Below are 17,910 nucleotides of genomic sequence, written 5' to 3'. Positions count from 1 at the left end.
GGCTATTTTCTGTCCTGTTTTGATCTCCCTCATCAGAACGCTCTGTTTGAATAGGCGTGGTGGATTGTAGACTCGGAAGTATACGCCCACTGCTATGATTGGCATTGTGTTTGTTTGACAGCCTACACAGATGGACACTGCAGTGATATTGGTCAAAAACACATGAATATTCATGTCAAACTATCTGTAATAACAGCAATAGTGATAATGTAATAAAAATAGATACTTAAGTGTTCCAACATTACTGTCAGATGCAGTGTAATCAGCAAAGCATTGTCTTTTAGTTTCAATCTTTCTGAAAATCCCGGGTTTGTAAATGAATCTGTGGTAAAAATCAAGTGATTTCTTGCTGAGGTCTGGATCTTCATTAAAATGAAAGATAATCAAATAAAGTTGATTGCTTGGTTTCTGCATTTACACTACATGTGCGAATCAGTGGGCGGGGCTAAACTGCTTCTACAGTGCTGTAGAAGCAGGCGTTGTTCTTCCTCTGTGGAGGCGGAGTTTTGCCATACTATTGTCTCATAAAGTGGCACGGTTTACAAACTGTCGTTTTGGCAGATTAGCTTCAATATAAAATCTTTTTAGACTAATGTGAAAGTTTATAGCACAGTGACCTCTTATATATCAAAAATTGCCCCTTTAAAATGCTTTCAGCAGGATATATAAATATTGCACATAAGGACAAACACTTAGGCTAATGGAAAAAATCTGAGAATTAGGATTTTTCCAACACTCCAGTAATCTGTCGGGTTTGAAATGCATATGCAAATGCTTTATCTTTGCACTCACATATGCAACGACATACTTCCATCTTGCTTTTCTATAAAATAGATTCCTCTTCTTTACAGTACCACTGGGAAGGATAATTTATTGAGATTAGATCTCTGTTTAGATACTATCACAAACGTAAGATTTGTGTCTAATCTTACAATGAGAAAGACGACAATTTAATCTTGCTAAAGTAGTAATGTATGGGAACCCAGTGAAGCTTAAATCCAAAGGTCAGGATTACAGATTTCATCATTGGGATTATGGCTGCTTTATTATGCTGACCTCTCAGGAAGAGAACACATGGCTCACAGACCTAGAAATTATTTCTAAACAAAGCACAGAGACCATGTTTCCACCAGTGCCAGATGCTTTCCAATCTATTGCGACTCTTGAAATGAAACACAAATTGAAATGTGTAAGGTAAAATGAAACTGAAAGGGATGTCTCTCAGTGAGGTTCATCTGTACAGAGCTGTAATACAGAAGCAGGAGTGCACTGCTTAGCAAAGGGAGATGTTGCCAGCAGGCTTGGTCTCAGCACAGACTAAAAATGGCAGGCCTGCTGGTTGCTATACCCACGAAGCAGAGAAACCATGGCAACAGCAATGCAAAAGACAGAGTGGAGAGAGCAGGCCAGTGTAATGCTTTCATCCAGCAGTGGAGGATGAAACCCTGTCTGTTTATTAATATTGTTAATATTTGTATGAAAAAATATAAATAATTTTAATATATAATATAATATACAAATAAAATGATTTGCTCTCTGAATCTGTAAAACTGTAATTGTTTTTAAATAGAAACATTTAAAACAAGAAATAGTGTGTCACAAAATAAAATAAAAAATGATAAAACATTGTCTCTTTATTAGCTTCAGTATATGAACATTTTACACTGTATAAGTAAAAGCCCAAAGCCCATGTATTACATAGAAGTATAATATAATATAATAATATTGAAAATAATAAAAAAAAGTCTCTAAAGTCCAAATATTTAAAACTTCAATAAAAACCTGGTGTTCCTATTTAAAGCTGAAAATAAAAAGTTTTAAGATAATTGTACATTTAAAATATGAAATGGCATGTGATAAAAATGAAGAATACAAAACAAAAAAAAACAAAAAAAAATTGGTTGCTCATCAAATAAGAACATTTCCAAATTTTACAATTTTAAATCTTAAAATGTGATTCATTTGTAATTGACCTTTACATTTTCAAACTGAAATTTATGATAATCAAATTTGTTATGAAGAAACTTTATTAAATTTAAAGTAAAAAAGAAAAAACAAAAACAAAATAGACCATTTCAATGGCAGTCAATATCTGCTCAAACAAAGATTGCCTGTAAGTCTAGATTATCTCAGTGTGATGATGACCTACATGATTCTCAAGAAAAAAGACCTGTCTGAAACACTCTGCATACCGAGTAGGTCAAGAAATACTGAGGCTGTTATGTGAGTCTGCAGAAACTGGGCAGTGTGTGTGTGTGTGTGTGTTTTAAGCATTCTTTTTTTTACTTTCTACTGACAAAATCTACATCTTCACTGGATTTATGCTTTGAAGTTTAAATGCAATTACAACCCGAATTCCGGAAAAGTTGGGACGTTTTTTAAATTTTAATAAAATGAAAACTAAAGGAATTTCAAATCACATGAGCCAATATTTTATTCACAATAGAACATAGATAACGTAGCAAATGTTTAAACTGAGAAATTTTACACTTTTATCCACTTAATAAGCTCATTTAAAATTTAATGCCTGCTACAGGTCTCAAAAAAGTTGGCACGGGGACAACAAATGGCTAAAAAAGCAAGCAGTTTTGAAAAGATTCAGCTGGGAGAACATCTAGTTAATTGATATCAGGTCTGTAACATGATTAGCTATAAAAGCTTTGTCTTAGAGATGCAGAGTCTCTCAGAAGTAAAGATGGGCAGAGGCTCTCCAATCTGTGAAAGACTGCGTAAAAAAATTGTGGAAAACTTTAAAAACAATGTTCCTCAACGTCAAATTGCAAAGGCTTTGCAAATCTCATCATCTACAGTGCATAACATCATCAAAAGATTCAGAGAAACTGGAGAAATCTCTGTGCGTAAGGGACAAGGCCGGAGACCTTTATTGGATGCCCGTGGTCTTCGGGCTCTCAGACGACACTGCATCACTCATCGGCATGATTGTGTCAATGACATTACTAAATGGGCCCAGGAATACTTTCAGAAACCACTGTCGGTAAACACAGTCCGCCGTGCCATCAGCAGATGCCAACTAAAGCTCTATCATGCAAAAAGGAAGCCATATGTGAACATGGTCCAGAAGCGCCGTCGTGTCCTGTGGGCCAAGGCTCATTTAAAATGGACTATTTCAAAGTGGAATAGTGTTTTATGGTCAGACGAGTCCAAATTTGACATTCTTGTTGGAAATCACGGACGCCGTGTCCTCCGGGCTAAAGAGGAGGGAGACCTTCCAGCATATTATCAGCGTTCAGTTCAAAAGCCAGCATCTCTGATGGTATGGGGGTGCATAAGTGCATACGGTATGGGCAGCTTGCATGTTTTGGAAGGCTCTGTGAATGCTGAAAGGTATATAAAGGTTTTAGAGCAACATATGCTTCCCTCCAAACAACGTCTATTTCAGGGAAGGCCTTGTTTATTTCAGCAGGACAATGCAAAACCACATACTGCAGCTATAACAACAGCATGGCTTCGTCGTAGAAGAGTCCGGGTGCTAACCTGGCCTGCCTGCAGTCCAGATCTTTCACCTATAGAGAACATTTGGCGCATCATTAAACGAAAAATACGTCAAAGACGACCACGAACTCTTCAGCAGCTGGAAATCTATATAAGGCAAGAATGGGACCAAATTCCAACAGCAAAACTCCAGCAACTCATAGCCTCAATGCCCAGACGTCTTCAAACTGTTTTGAAAAGAAAAGGAGATGCTACACCATGGTAAACATGCCCCGTCCCAACTATTTTGAGACCTGTAGCAGAAATCAAAATTGAAATGAGCTCATTTTGTGCATAAAATTGTAAACTTTCTCAGTTTAAACATTTGCTATGTTATCTATGTTCTATTGTGAATAAAATATTGGCTCATGTGATTTGAAAGTCTTTTAGTTTTCATTTTATTAAAATTTAAAAAACGTCCCAACTTTTCCGGAATTCGGGTTGTACAATCGAAACCTGGCATATGCCTTTTGTAAATTATTTTCATCAGGGAACACATCCTACAGCCTCATCCTACTACTCCATCTCTGTTTGAACCCATGTCCCATGAGGAAACACTCCAGCTTTTTAAACACCTACTGCTGAACTGCCTCTACATACAAACATATCTCTTCTGACCTCCTCCCATCAATCTCACCTCGTAATTCCATTCTTGACCAGTGGCTCTGCTGCATCACGTTTTAAAACCTCCCTTAAGACATTATTTATCAGCACCATCAGCTTCTTACCCAACATGCTAAAAGATCTGAAAAGGCCTGAAAAAAATCAAAACTGGACAAACAACCAAACATTTTGGATTTGAAGTCGCAATGCACCTTGCCAGTTATCAAATATTATTGATGAAATGGTCAAAACAAAGTTTTGCCATCTTTCAGCCCTCTTTATGTTCTGTTAAGTGTGTGGCAATGTTTCCCATTCCATGGTCTTTTGAAACAAAGAAAGTGCAGCAATTTATGTAATGATGCACACAAAATAAATAATCATATCTCAAGAGAATTTATACATACTGCATGGAGAGTTCACATTGTTATCACTGCATAACAACCAAGAGCAAGATTATGCAAGCCATTTTCACACATCTCTGGACTCGAAAACAGAAATGCCTGTCTAGCACTAAAGGAAGTCTGGTATTATGTGCAACATTACAAACCTTTCAAACGAAATCAAAGGATATCAGGCTCTTTATTTACTGGTGTAAACCATGTAAAGTTAAGAAATGCATTTCAAGAGATCTAGAGCAATTTCAGGTATGAATTTTGCTCAGTCTGTTAAACTACAGGAAAGTGAAATATGGCACCCTGTTCTATTAATTAATTTTTCCAGTCCAGCTTTGTCTAATGTATTTTAGTATACAACTGTTATCCAAAGGTGATTCTAAGGAATAAGCTAAAAAAAAAGTACCTAAATTATATCCTATAGTTCTTTTTTTTTCTTTCTCAGTCAGTTTTTATGTAGATGGATGTCATACTTGCTATTTACTAAGAGGCATTATCAATAGATGTTTCTAGAAGATCTACAAATGGACACACTTTCCATTTAAAACATTTATATGGCATGAATAATAAATTACAACACTTACAGGAGGATGCTCCCTTAATGGAAATATCAGTGGATCTTCAGCCCTTTAACAGAGGACAATATCTCTGCAAATAAGACAGTGGTCTCTGTAATAAGCGACGCTGGAGTGTAGACTAGATTTCTGACTATGAGTTTATTACTCAAGTGGAGTTCTCTCAGGTATTGCAGCTGTCTGTTTGTAATGAAGAGAGCCAGGACAGAAATAGGCATGATCACAGCTACCTCCTCCAGAAATACAGCATGACAACCTGTTCATAAATAATGTACATTAAACAAACAATCAGAAAAACCAGGCCAGGTAGTAAAAGATTTTGTTATACTAACAAGTAATCTCTAACAGATTGATATGCACAAATAATAATAATAATAATTTTTGCTGCTGTTGCAACTACAATAATAAATGTTATTTAATAAAATTAATAATATTAATAAAAATTATTGTTATTAAAAACAACAAAAATAATGGGTAGTGTCATCATTGTTGTTGCTGTTTATATTAGTTGTATCAATAAGAATAACATAATAATAATAAATGTTGTAATAATAATGTTCATTGTTGTTAATAACTATAATAATAATGTTGCTATTGTTGTTCTTAACAACAGCAATTATAATAGTAATTGTCGTTATTATTATTGATCTTATTATTGTTTGTGGCGAGTGGGGCGGGGCCGAGGGACGTGGGAACAAGGAGGGAGGCCGGCAATGATTGGGCAAATCAGTGACACCTGCGACCCACTGCCGGTCTCGAGTCCCACGTAGGAGATGGAAGGATATAAAACTGGAGCGATGACAGTGAAGGACGAGAGAGGACCAGGCCTGGGCATTATTTTAGGTTTTGGTTTTATTTTGGTGCGCACCAGTCGTCCGTGAGGGGCTGGTGCGCTGTTTTGTGTTAATTTTGGATTAAAGTGTTATTTGATTGTCCGCCGGTTCCCGCCTCCTTCTTCCCGACGATTACAAAGGTTTTTATCATTACAGTGGTGCCGAAACCCGGGAGAAGGAGGCGGGAACTGGCTTTATATCCTTCCATCTCCTACGTGGGACTCGAGACCGGCAGTGGGTCGCAGGTGTCACTGATTTGCCCAATCATTGCCGGCCTCACTCCTTGTTCCCACGTCCCTCGGCCCCGCCCCACTCGCCACATACTTGTTTTTAGATTATTGTTGTTGTAGCTGTTATTCATGTTAGCTGTAATGATGATGATAATAATAATATTCATGTTAAAATAATAATAATTAAATGAAAAATTTAAGAATACATATTTATAAACTATCAAATAAAATTGTAGGTCAAATCAAATCTTAAATCAAAAATGTAAAATATTGTAATTAACTCGCAATTGAACTCTCAATTGCAAACACAAGCTGTTATGATCTTTAATTTGTAATGAAGAAACTATAATAAATTTAAATCACCTCTAAAAATATAAAATACACCTTTAAAATATTGCCTTTAAGTTCAAAACTTCAGGTTTAATATATAAATAAATAAGGAATGTTATTTATATTAGTTGCAGAGATAATAATAACATACTACCAATAATAACAACAACAGTAATGACAATTACTATTATTATTGTTGTCGTCACATTGTTAATATAAACATTATATTGTTAATATAGTAATTGTTGTCATTATTGCTGTTCTAGTAACAACAACAACATTGGTAATTGTCATTACTGTTGTTGTTAGTAATACTACTAATAATGATAATAAATATTAATATAATAATGATGTATTATTATTATTATTATTAGTCTGCAAAAATTATTATTAGCTTGCAAAAATGTCAGTATTGTATTTAAAACTTTATAAGCTACTTTTCAACTTTTTTATACAAAAGCATGAAGTCCATGGGCATTAAAAGTAAATGGCACATCTAGGGGAAAAAATCTAAACATCTACAATACAGTCTGTACGTGAGAGTATTATTCTGTATGAGGGCCTTGCAAACACTGCATCTGCTTCAGCAGCAGTTTGTGGAGTCAGGTATGTTAAGTGGAAAGTCCGCCCTGGATGCTGTGTGGATACACTGTTTGTTTAATCTAAGGCGATAAAGTCAGACGGCACACAGCCAATGGAACCTTCTTGAGCGTATCAGCTCAAGGACAGAGAGTTGTAACAGTGATAGTGGCTGATGACAGCAACCGTTCTCCCTCCCTCCCAATCTGTTCACAGTCTGTTTCCCCTAGAGGAAAAGAGTTTAGCCCGGCTCTGAGCATGAGCGTGCATGAACTGTTAGATTATTGACTGGAAAAGCCCAGAATAAACATGCCACTCATATTACAGCTCAGAAGTGCATAGCATGTTTAATTAGTAACATTTTCCCTCATTCTTGTATTGACATAAGAAATGACACATTTATGATGATGTTTGATTTGTTTTTATACATTTTATATATGATAATGAATTAATTAAAACATACATTGACATTCAAAAGTTTGAGGTCAGTAAGATTTTTTTTTTTAAAGGAATAAATACTTTCATTCAGATATGATGCATTAAACTGACCAAAAGTGACAGTAATCACTACTACTTCAAATAAATGCTGTGCTCTTGAACTGTATGTTCGTTTTAGGAACCCCGAACAAAAATTGATCTCGGTTTTTCCACAAATATAACTGTTTTCAACACTGATTATAAGAACTGTCTCTTGATATTAGAATGATTTCTGAAGGATCATGTGACACTGAAGACTGGAATGACATTTTAAAATGTATTCAAATAGAAAGCATTATTTTAAACTGTAATAATATTTCACATTATTAATGTTTTTTTTTTTACCATATTTATTTTTAACAAATAAATGCATCTTGTTTCTAAAACATTTTTAAAAACTTACCAGTCCTAAATGTTTGAACAGTAGTATAAATATATGCATACACTGATGGAAATTTAAAAATATACCATAAAGATTGACAGTTTTAAGGTTGGGAGTACATTTGCTAAGTTGTATAGCATAACAGTGCTTCTAAACCAGGGGTGTTAAATGTTAAATCCAACTCCTCCATGTGAGTTTTGTCTTGTGACATCTACAAGTGACAACTGAAAGGACATTTTGTTTCTATTTCATCTTGCCCTGCTCATCATAACTGTGCATTAAACATTAAATATCTTCAGACTGGCTGTGACTGTGCCACACACGTTTCAGTCATTATGAATAGATAAAATGAATGTAACTTGTAAGATCTGTAAGAATAAAATGGTGTAAAGACAAGAAATATATTCAAACATGATTCCTCACGCAGTCACACCCTTTTCCTCATCTTTGTCCATATGCTCCCTCTGCTTCTTCTTGTTTCTGGACTGTCCTGCAGCAGGTGTCTGTTTCTCTTCTCCTCCACTGTCTGGTTTGCATTTGCTGGGAGTCTGGTTGTCTTCCTGAGCCAGGACTGTGCTGTGAGCCGGTCTGTCTTCATTAGGACTCGCTCGCTGGCTTGAGCTCAGTTTAGAAAATCTGTCTCTCATCTGCTTCAGTCTCTGATCCACCGTACACTTCTGCAGCTCCAGCATCACCTGCTGCTCCTAAAGCGTGGGGAGCATCAGAGACACAGACGGAAGGGGTGAGAAATACATTTTACTATGTAAATTCATTCCTCTTGCAAGTGGGGGCTGTATAGGGGTCTCCATGAGGTGAGTCAGACTGACTGTTACCTGAAGCGGTTTGTCAAACCTGGGCTCTTTCTTCTCCGGTGGGCTGCGTATGTGTGTTGCCCTGTGGAGCTCAGAGGACAGCTGCTGGTATACTTCATCAAGTCTGTTTATTTCTCTTTCCATACACTGTGCCTGAAGCACATATAGATAAAAAAAAAACAGGAACTATTTCCACAGATGTACACTCTTCAGAATAAATAAAACACAACATGCAAAAAGTGTTTTCACTCACTGGGACTTGTGTTTTTAGGCCAGTTTGCCCTCGTCCTGTGCACAAAAGACCCCCAATTGTACCAGTTTTTAGGTGTTTGCAAGGCTAAGAATTTTTTTCTTTTGAAAATCACTCTCAAGATCTCTCACCATCTCCGTGTCTGTCTCTTAGAGTTGGTTTTAGTTCTTGGAGGAGCTGTTCCAACTTGAAGTATTTATAAACTTGAAGTCTAAAATCAATAAAAGTGAATGTTTTAATATATTCTTAACATCAAAAACTCACCTTTGATAAGATCCTAACCTCTCTGCCAGCAGGTGCTCAGTGAAATGCATTTCAGTAGGTATTTCTACACTGAAGAAGTCTTCTACTAATGTTCCAAAGGCCTCCGTTGTGTTTTCCTCATCCATCTAACATGTGAGCAAATGTCTGTTTTAGCTCTTCCTGAATTTTATACTGTATATATTTCAAACACTTGTCTTACCTTTCCTTTCCTCTGATCCTCAGTGAAAGAGTGATGGAACAACTGCATGCTTAATGCTGAAACAGCCAAGTGGAAGGCTTTTATGAATTCAAGAGATTTTGAGCCTGTAAAAAAATAGAAATGCAAAAGAAAAAGGTTTAATGTTTAATGCTTTTTATGAAGAACTCTGCAGATGTTACTGAAATATGATACTTATCTCTTTATCAAAGCTTTTATAGAACTAAAAACATTTTAGATATATTTTATATATGTTTTAATTGTCTTATTTTGTGTATTAGTATCTTTTATGTATTTTACACTACTGTTTACAAGTCAGTACATTTTTTTTTTTTTTTTTGCTTTTTTATAAAGCAATACTTTAAGGCCTGGTTTCACAGACAGGGCTAAGGTTAAACCAGGTTTAGAAAATAGTTGAATTAGGACATTTAAGTAGTTTTTATAAACATGCCTTAGAAAAAAAAACAATACTGGTGTTCATCTTGAGACAAACAAATACACTGAGATATTTTAAGATCAGTTAGTGCAAGCTTCTTTCAGTTGAAACAGCTCAGACTTACATTTTAGTCTGGGATTAGGCCTAAACCTAGGCCTAAACCACAAAAGTGACAGTAAAGTATTTTACTTGTTAAAAACTAATTACTATAGGAATAAATTACATTCTAAAATATATTAAAATAGAAATATCAAAAAAATTCAAAATATTACTCTTTTTACTGTACCTTTGATCAAATAAAAGCAGCCTTCTGAGCATAAGATATTTCTTTCAAAACAAATGTTGTCCTTAGGTGACTTGCCTTGTTAAATAAAGTAGACATCTGTAAACAACTATGTAGTGAAGACTAGGGCAGTCTTTCTTACCTGCGGTGATAAAGGCCATTGAGTGCAAGATAATGGAGATGAACTGGCCAGCATTTTGAAGCTTCTTCTCTAGGATGTACAGAATTTGATTGGCTGTGTCGTAATAAAAGTCTTTATGGCAGTAGGCCAGCAGGTTATCACAGTGAGAGACCGGCACCGTCCTGGCCAAAAGCAGCCCGACGGAGGGGAAAGAACAAGCTCTGCTCAGTAAACGCACAACATGGCAGCCAAAGAGGAAGACAGCAAAATGCTGTGGGGAAAGGCTGTCAAGGGCAACAGGGATCAGGTGCGATGGTTCACCCTCTGCTGGGCTGATAATTACTGAAGAAGAAGAAAGCAGATGTAGGTCATTACAAAACTCTGAAATGACTAGAAGACCTTACATGACACACAAAACAGTTACAACAGTTAAATAAAATATATTTTAATTAAATAAATACAAATGCTATGTATCAACATACTTCATTAAAAGTGCATTTCTACTTTAGCTCACTGAATCCAAATGCATAAATGTGTAGTGTGTACCGACCGTCCTCTGTGACGGACGTGTGGGCGAGAGTCTGGAGCGATTCCTTTATTTCCTGCAGTGTTTTGGACAGAGGAGTCAGAGACACAAACTTGGTCAGTTCCTCTTCACTCACGCAGGGGATGGTGCTCTGCTGTTGACCTGACAGATGAGAGCATGTACTGTGAACACAGCAGGAGCCTTGGGTCAAAGACTGCAAACAGGCTTTTGTCAAGGTCAAACCTGGAACTGTGGAAGCTGCCTCTGTATCTGCACCCACTTTAAACTCTGAAAGGTCTGCAGGAGAAAACTGTAAAATGATAAAGAAATACTTAATGGGATAGTTCAGCCCAAATGAATGAAGTCATTATGTACTCAATCAAACAGGTTTGATTGTATGCTCCTGTGGAACACAAAAGCTGTAAACTGATGCATCTATATTAAAATTCAGTGTATGATTTGTGAATGAATCATTTCAGATTGGTTGTGTGTGAACCGATTCACTGAAAAAGGTGTTAAAAAGCAGTTCTATTTTAGTATTTATATACTATTGTAGTTTTTATTTTAGTTTAGCTTTAGTGATTTTGTTATTTCTATTGGCTTTATTTTAGTTTTAGTAATTCTGCTACTTCAGCTTCAGCTTATTTTTTCATTTAGTGTTAAAATGTAGGCCACATTTCAAATTGTATTAATCTTTGTCAATGTTAGTTAATACAAATGTCCACATTCATGTTAATTCACAGTAAATTAACTAATGTTAACAGACTGAATAATGTATTTGTAAGTTTGAACTTAACATTAACTAACATGAATAAATGCTATATAATCATTGTTCATGTTAACAATTGAAACCTTATTTTAAAGTGTTACCCAAATGTATATTTGTTTTTCTTTTTTTAAATTCTAATATTTACATTTTGTTTTATTTCAACTTTATTTTAATTAACAGAAATCATTTGTAATGGTTTTAGTTCACACTAACAACAAATCAAATCAAACGTTTCACCAATAGACCATTTTTATGATTAAAGATATAATACAATCTGATCAAAAAAAGGATTAAAAAAAAACATTTTGAAACATGTCTCACATTTAAAGAATGACATACTTACAAGAGAGTATAATGACAAAAATTTTTTTTTTTTACTGAATTATTATTTTAATATCACTATTATGTGCATTCATTGCTCACCCATGGCTCTGTGTTGTTTTAATGGACTAGAAAATAGAATAGAATAATATATAAAATAGAAATAGAAAAAACCTGAGTGTATCTGGTGTGAAGTTCACTCTCTCGAGTGTCTCTGTGGCTGTTTGTTTCGGTGGTGTCCTGTTGCTGCCAGACCTCTCCATTCATTCTGCACAGCACTCCCTCCAAAGATCTCAGCACGGCCTCCATCAGCCCCATCCACGGCTCTGGTGCAAACACAAATACTTTTTACTTAAAATACTGTTTAAGACTGTATATACACATGTAAGGCTGGAGTTATAGCAAACTTCTGTCTCACCATGAGCAGTTTCTCTTTTCATCAGAACTTCGTTGTCTAGTATTTTCTTCAGCTGGTTCAGTTTTGAGGGTTCCATATTTTCTAGTGTGTCCTAAAAACCAGATGTACAGACTGATTAGTCACAGAGATTGATAATGTTATAATCATTATTTCTATTTTTTGATGCATTTCTTATCTTCAGTTGACTTCCTGTTTCTGTTTTACCCTCAGAGCATCAATTTGGTGACAGATGTTCCTGTAAAACTCCTGTGTGTCTTTGCGGTGCTTTGCCAGCTGGGATGCCAGATGTAAATTCTGATCCTCTAACTTGTCATACAGCGTTTTCACATTAAACTCCTCCAGCTCCATTAGTGTAGTTCTGAAACCTTCACATCAATATGCAATTCAACAGAATTCAGAAGGGTTTTTGTATATATATCCGTTGTCAGGCATTTCAGATGATTGTCATTTACCTCCTTTGCAAACAGCTGGTTCCTCTGATTCTGCTCCCTCTCCCACCCCTCTCAGACCTAGTGGCTCAGAGCTGTCCAAACTACAACGCAATACAAAGCACACTTAAAACTGCACCTTGGGCTATTGGTTGCTTTACATACTACAAGTAAAGTTAGGCATCACAACATGATAATGTACAATATGAAAAATGGCTTTTCATTTTGAGATCTGCTAATGTAATGTAAAAAGGTTTCTAAGAAGATATTAAGCAGCACAACTGCTTGTAGACCAAATTAGCATATTCAGCTGATCATGTAACACTGAAGACTGGAGTTATGATGCTGAAAATAAAGCTTTAGCATCACAAAAATAAATTAAACTGTGTTTTAAAATGTATATTAATTTGTAATAATATTTCACAATATTACTGATTTTATTGTATTTTTGATCAAACAAATGCATTCTCAGTGTGCATAGGAGACTTCTTTCAAAAACAAAAAAAATCGTACTCACCCCAAATATAGTTTATATTGGTCAATTTAATTGTACATTCTTGTTTCTCACATTTTGACAATACTGTTGCCATTATCTGACACTCATAACATTAATATTAGTAACATAAATAATTTAATAACACTGTTAAATGTAAACGTAATCAAATCTCAAAATTAATGTCTATGTTTGATACTACTGTATACATTATAATGCTGTGATGCCTAAATTTATCCGCATCCTTTAAAAGCAAATCATTTTGATTTTTAGAGTTTTATTTTCAATTTGATTTTAGAATAATAAGAAGTGATCTATTATCAGTCATTACACGGAAAAAATAAATAAACTGGCATATATATTGGCTAAGTTGTCAGAACTGTAATGTCAGCGCATCACTAGTATTCTTGTCCGAAACTACTTGTGAATATCCCTTTGACAAACATCAAGAAACTTCAGCAATAAGCAGCTGACTTACCTTTCTGTATTATAAACATATTCAATAGGAACACTGGGTTCACCCAAGCTGCGCCACTTGGGCTTTGGCCTCCCTTGAGCGATGAGGTTGGACCGATTAGGCCTCAAGACCAGAGCAGAGGCTGTCAACACTATTATCAGCAACACCAACAGAGACAAGATCCCTATAGAGAAACACCAAGCACAGAATGTAAAGCATTCCTGTTAGCAAGAAAAATGGCACTTTCTTATTCTCTCACCTGTGATGAGCCCCCAGTCTGGAAGCAGGTTTAAGCTGTGTTGTTTAACAATCCCGTGTCGCACAAGCTGTGCAGGGGTCGTCGGCTGGAATGCAGCTGTTGTGGGGTTACACTCGGAACCCTGTACACTCACGACCACTATCAGACTCCAGTCTGGAACTGCGTTATCCAGGAACACATACTTTCCCGGCTCCATGAACACATGCGCAAATCTAACAAGATAAATCAATGCAGATCAGCTGAATATCTGTGTTGAAAGCTACATGTGATATACCTATCTAGTCTTACCTGCTGGAATTTAGCTGTGTGTGTTTGACAAGATGCTGCAGACGTCTAAATGCCCCAAAATCCCAGCCAGGGTTACTGCTGAACAGGTGATCCTTCTGGTACACTGGGAAGTGACTGTAGTGGCGGTCTAAATTCAGAGAATGACATGAAACATGCATTCCATACACTAGGCATCTTTTATTATTAGTGCTGTATTTGACAAAGCCATACCCGTGTGGTTGATGGTGAGCTGAAAGATGAGCATATCATTTGGGGACAGACATGCGATGGGATTTGGGATCCGTGGAAAAGACTCGGAAACCTCATTTTGATCAGCATTTCGTTTCTTCCTGAAATCTCTCTCCAGAATTTTTACGGGTTCTGAAAGGAAATACTGCAAGCTTTAATTAACAGTTATGGCTCATTTCCACCAAGCGGTACAGTTCAGTACTGTATGGTACGGTACGGTACTGTATAACATTTTTGGTACCCTTCCGTTTGGGTGCCCAGCACAGCAAATGGTACCAAAAGGGTGGAGCTAAACTCACTGCAGAACGTTGATTGGTTGACTAGAAAAGTCACTTTGGCATGATAAAATAAAGCTTCTCCTTCACTCGTTCTGCCCTGCTGTCCATGAATATTGGGCTTATTTAAGCTATATCTGAGTGCGCAAACACAGTCTATTTTATCATTTTATATTTCCACACAAACAAAAGTCGTTTCTCAATGTGTTCTTGTGGACTTGTGAAACGTCATTGCCCAAAAACCCACATAATTTTCAAAATATTACAGTTATTGTGTCATGAAATGTAGTTTTAAGAATTTTTCAGGCGAGAATGTAGTTGTTTAAAACTCAAATCTGCTGTTTATTTATATAGATGGTGCCTATTTGAAGATTAGTTATGTCAATTTCGGAGCTCCAGGCGACCACCGGGCGCTCAGTGCTCATGTATCCACTGAGAGCAGCCTTAGCTCGGCTAGTCTTTCAGACATTTGCCGCTGGCTCAGATGTCTCTGTAGTGATTTTGGGTATATTGAACAGGCATTCGTGGTCACATGAATCTATTATTTGCTCCTGGTCATATCGTTTTGGCTGAGTACAAAGTTATATTTAACTTCATATATTTATTTTCAACTTTACAGTAGTACAGCTCTGACTTTGCAGCATACATTTGACTGAATTGTTTGCTTTTGTCTTTATATTTGTCTATATAAGAGGCTTATATATAAGCCTCTTATACTTGTACTTATACTTTTATAATAGTTATTATTGTTCATTAAAACTGACAGAGGCAGAGTTGTGCTTATTGTCGTGCTTTATCGTCGATCACTACTTTCTGGAATACACCACGCCTATCAAGTATGGGTACTGTTGGCAGTGGAAACGCAAGCTGGATCAGGGTGTCAATGGCAGCTTACCTCTTACTAAAGAATCAATGAGCAAGGGGTCTTTTAAAATCCAACCAAACACTCCCTCAGAAGCGAACTGGACGAAGTGGATCCTTCCAATGTTCTTGACATGAACATCAGGTCCTAGTACATTTATCATATTCTGAGAAAAATGAAGCAATGTTATTTTTAGCATGAGTTCACATCAATAAGCACAGTATAATAACTGATAGATAACAATGAATTGTCTTTTAATTTTGTCCAGATCTCACCCTGCTCCAGGTTTTGCTTTCATCTGCGGCTCTGATTCTCAACAGTAGCTGTCCGTCTGTGTCCAGTTTGGCAGAGAGCACCGGCAGTGTGGACACACATGAAGAGTTACACAGCTCCTCTGCTGACACGTACCTATCACAGTGACAACTGCAGAAAAATACCACAATTGTGTTGTTATGAGAAAACATCATCAGCCATGAATCTTTATATAAAATCATAGTGGTTAAGTTTTAATAATGTGCACCAATGGTCATTATCATCGAGAGGGGGTTTATTTTATATGAATGGCCAGCTGACTGTAAATGATAGATGGATAGATAGATAGATTTCATAATGATACCTAAAACTTAAACCTTAATGTAAAGTGTTAATATTATAATACACAGAAGTCTCCCTCCTCACTGGAACAGCAAACTTACATGCCCATCCCAACATCCAAAGTCCCACCCTGAGGACCACATGTGACGTTACAGGAGTAGGTGTATGGGAAAACACATTCCAGTGTAGAGGCCAGTCTCACTTGACCTGCCCCACAGCGCTTCTTCACCTACACAGAATAAGAGCTCCTTACTGTCTTATCAAACAAATAAACTGAAGAAACACAGAGCTTTTCTTCAGTGCACACATCTCACCTCAGGTTGACAGTCCAGTTCACTGTCTGCGGTAGAGCTTTTGAAGTCTAATTCATTGTAAAAGACAAAACCTGTCTTACACAAGCACGACCCATCTGATTGCTGGAACGCACGGTTTTTGCCTATGCAGGTACAAGAGGACGCACCTATGAAAAGAAACAAAATAGATACATTACATTCTATGGTTTGTTTTTAAGACTATAAAGGGTCATTGATTTTGTAATCACATAATCAATAAAAAATAGTTAGTCGTGAAAAATGAATATAATCTAAATACAAGTATTTTATTTTTGGAATCTGATTGCGTAATCCAGAAGACAGCGCAAACCATCTTTTGGCATTAAAATAGTACTTTAAGGATTAGCTAAAGACACTCAGTGAAGAATTAGTGCTGAAAAGGTGTAAACATAGTTATTTTTTGCACCTGACCTTACTGAATACACTAAATTTATGGGAGGAGACTATTAAAATTAATCACGCAACATTTGCACTCGCCACTATTTAAAGCCCATGAAAGCATGTCTTAAAGCAGGTGTTAATTTGCATTGCTCTTGGTATATTACGCTGGCCATTATGGAAATGATCTGGCTGCGTCTGTGCTCTTTAATGTGTGCATTGTTAGTAATCCACCTGCAAAATGTTCCCCTCCCACTGGTGCTTTTATGGAATTGCGTTCTAATGCTAATTTGCCCTGTTTAGTAAATCTGGCTCCTAATCTGATATTACCCAGCACTGCCTGCATCTTGCATTTTTAAAGACAATAACATATTATGTATAAATGACTGCTAAGGATAAAGAAAAGTGTCTTAAAACACACTCTTACCTGCATCTGAGGTGGACGAACTCCCACAGGGGAAACAGGCTCTTTGGGCGTGCAAGTGATTGAAGGTCCCTGGTGGGCATTTGTGACATTCCTCAAGTGATTCAGCACTAGTGCGGTTTCCATATGACCCAGGCGGGCAGGGAACAGGATCGGAGCTGCCTTGTGGACAAAAGTACCCAACTGGACAGGGCTGATCACTATAATGGTGTGAGCCTAGTAAACAGATCATTAAAATATTAAACAAAATCAATCAGCACTGCTGTTGTTTTCATTATGGGAGCTCTTCAGTGCTGACCCGGAGGGCAGTGATGTCCTGGAGGGCAGAGGAGGCACTGGAGGTGAGGGGAGTGACTGGGCCGATAGGTGCCGGCCCCACACAGCAAACAGCTGCTCTCCTGAGACTTCCTCAAACCGCTGGTGTTCAGCGGCATCCAGCCATCCGGACAGGACAGCATGGTAGAGCTGTTGGCTGGGCAGTAATGTGGAAAAGTACATCTGCAAAAATAATTTCCTCTTAATTATATTTATATTTAAATTAGTATGAAAGGAAAAGTAAAAATAGAGAAAAGGAATATCACAATTAATATAGAAAAAACTCTA

At 36.7% G+C, this 17,910-nt stretch overlaps 1 protein-coding gene across 1 annotated transcript; it reads right to left on the bottom strand.

Annotated features, from left to right (window-relative positions):
- Positions 1 to 7,470: 7,470 nt before the first annotated feature.
- LOC132107607 (uncharacterized) lies at positions 7,471 to 17,799 on the bottom strand. Its single transcript, XM_059513710.1, has 23 exons — positions 17,606 to 17,799; positions 17,311 to 17,523; positions 16,488 to 16,633; positions 16,275 to 16,402; positions 15,855 to 16,002; positions 15,613 to 15,745; positions 14,425 to 14,574; positions 14,215 to 14,341; positions 13,927 to 14,138; positions 13,689 to 13,851; positions 12,742 to 12,821; positions 12,494 to 12,654; positions 12,290 to 12,380; positions 12,046 to 12,197; positions 11,025 to 11,091; positions 10,806 to 10,943; positions 10,277 to 10,597; positions 9,419 to 9,522; positions 9,238 to 9,344; positions 9,087 to 9,166; positions 8,959 to 8,993; positions 8,727 to 8,858; positions 7,471 to 8,597 (listed from the first exon to the last, which is right to left on the bottom strand). Exons 1-23 carry the CDS (start codon positions 17,763 to 17,765, stop codon positions 8,313 to 8,315), a joined length of 3,333 nt encoding a protein of 1,110 aa, XP_059369693.1. The 5' UTR covers positions 17,766 to 17,799; the 3' UTR covers positions 7,471 to 8,312.
- Positions 17,800 to 17,910: the final 111 nt, after the last annotated feature.

Source organism: Carassius carassius, chromosome 28, assembly GCF_963082965.1.
Source record: "Carassius carassius chromosome 28, fCarCar2.1, whole genome shotgun sequence".
NCBI classification, from domain to species: domain Eukaryota; kingdom Metazoa; phylum Chordata; class Actinopteri; order Cypriniformes; family Cyprinidae; genus Carassius; species Carassius carassius.
The sequence above is the reverse complement of the archived record's forward strand: the minus strand, read 5'-3'. Positions and strand labels throughout refer to the sequence as shown.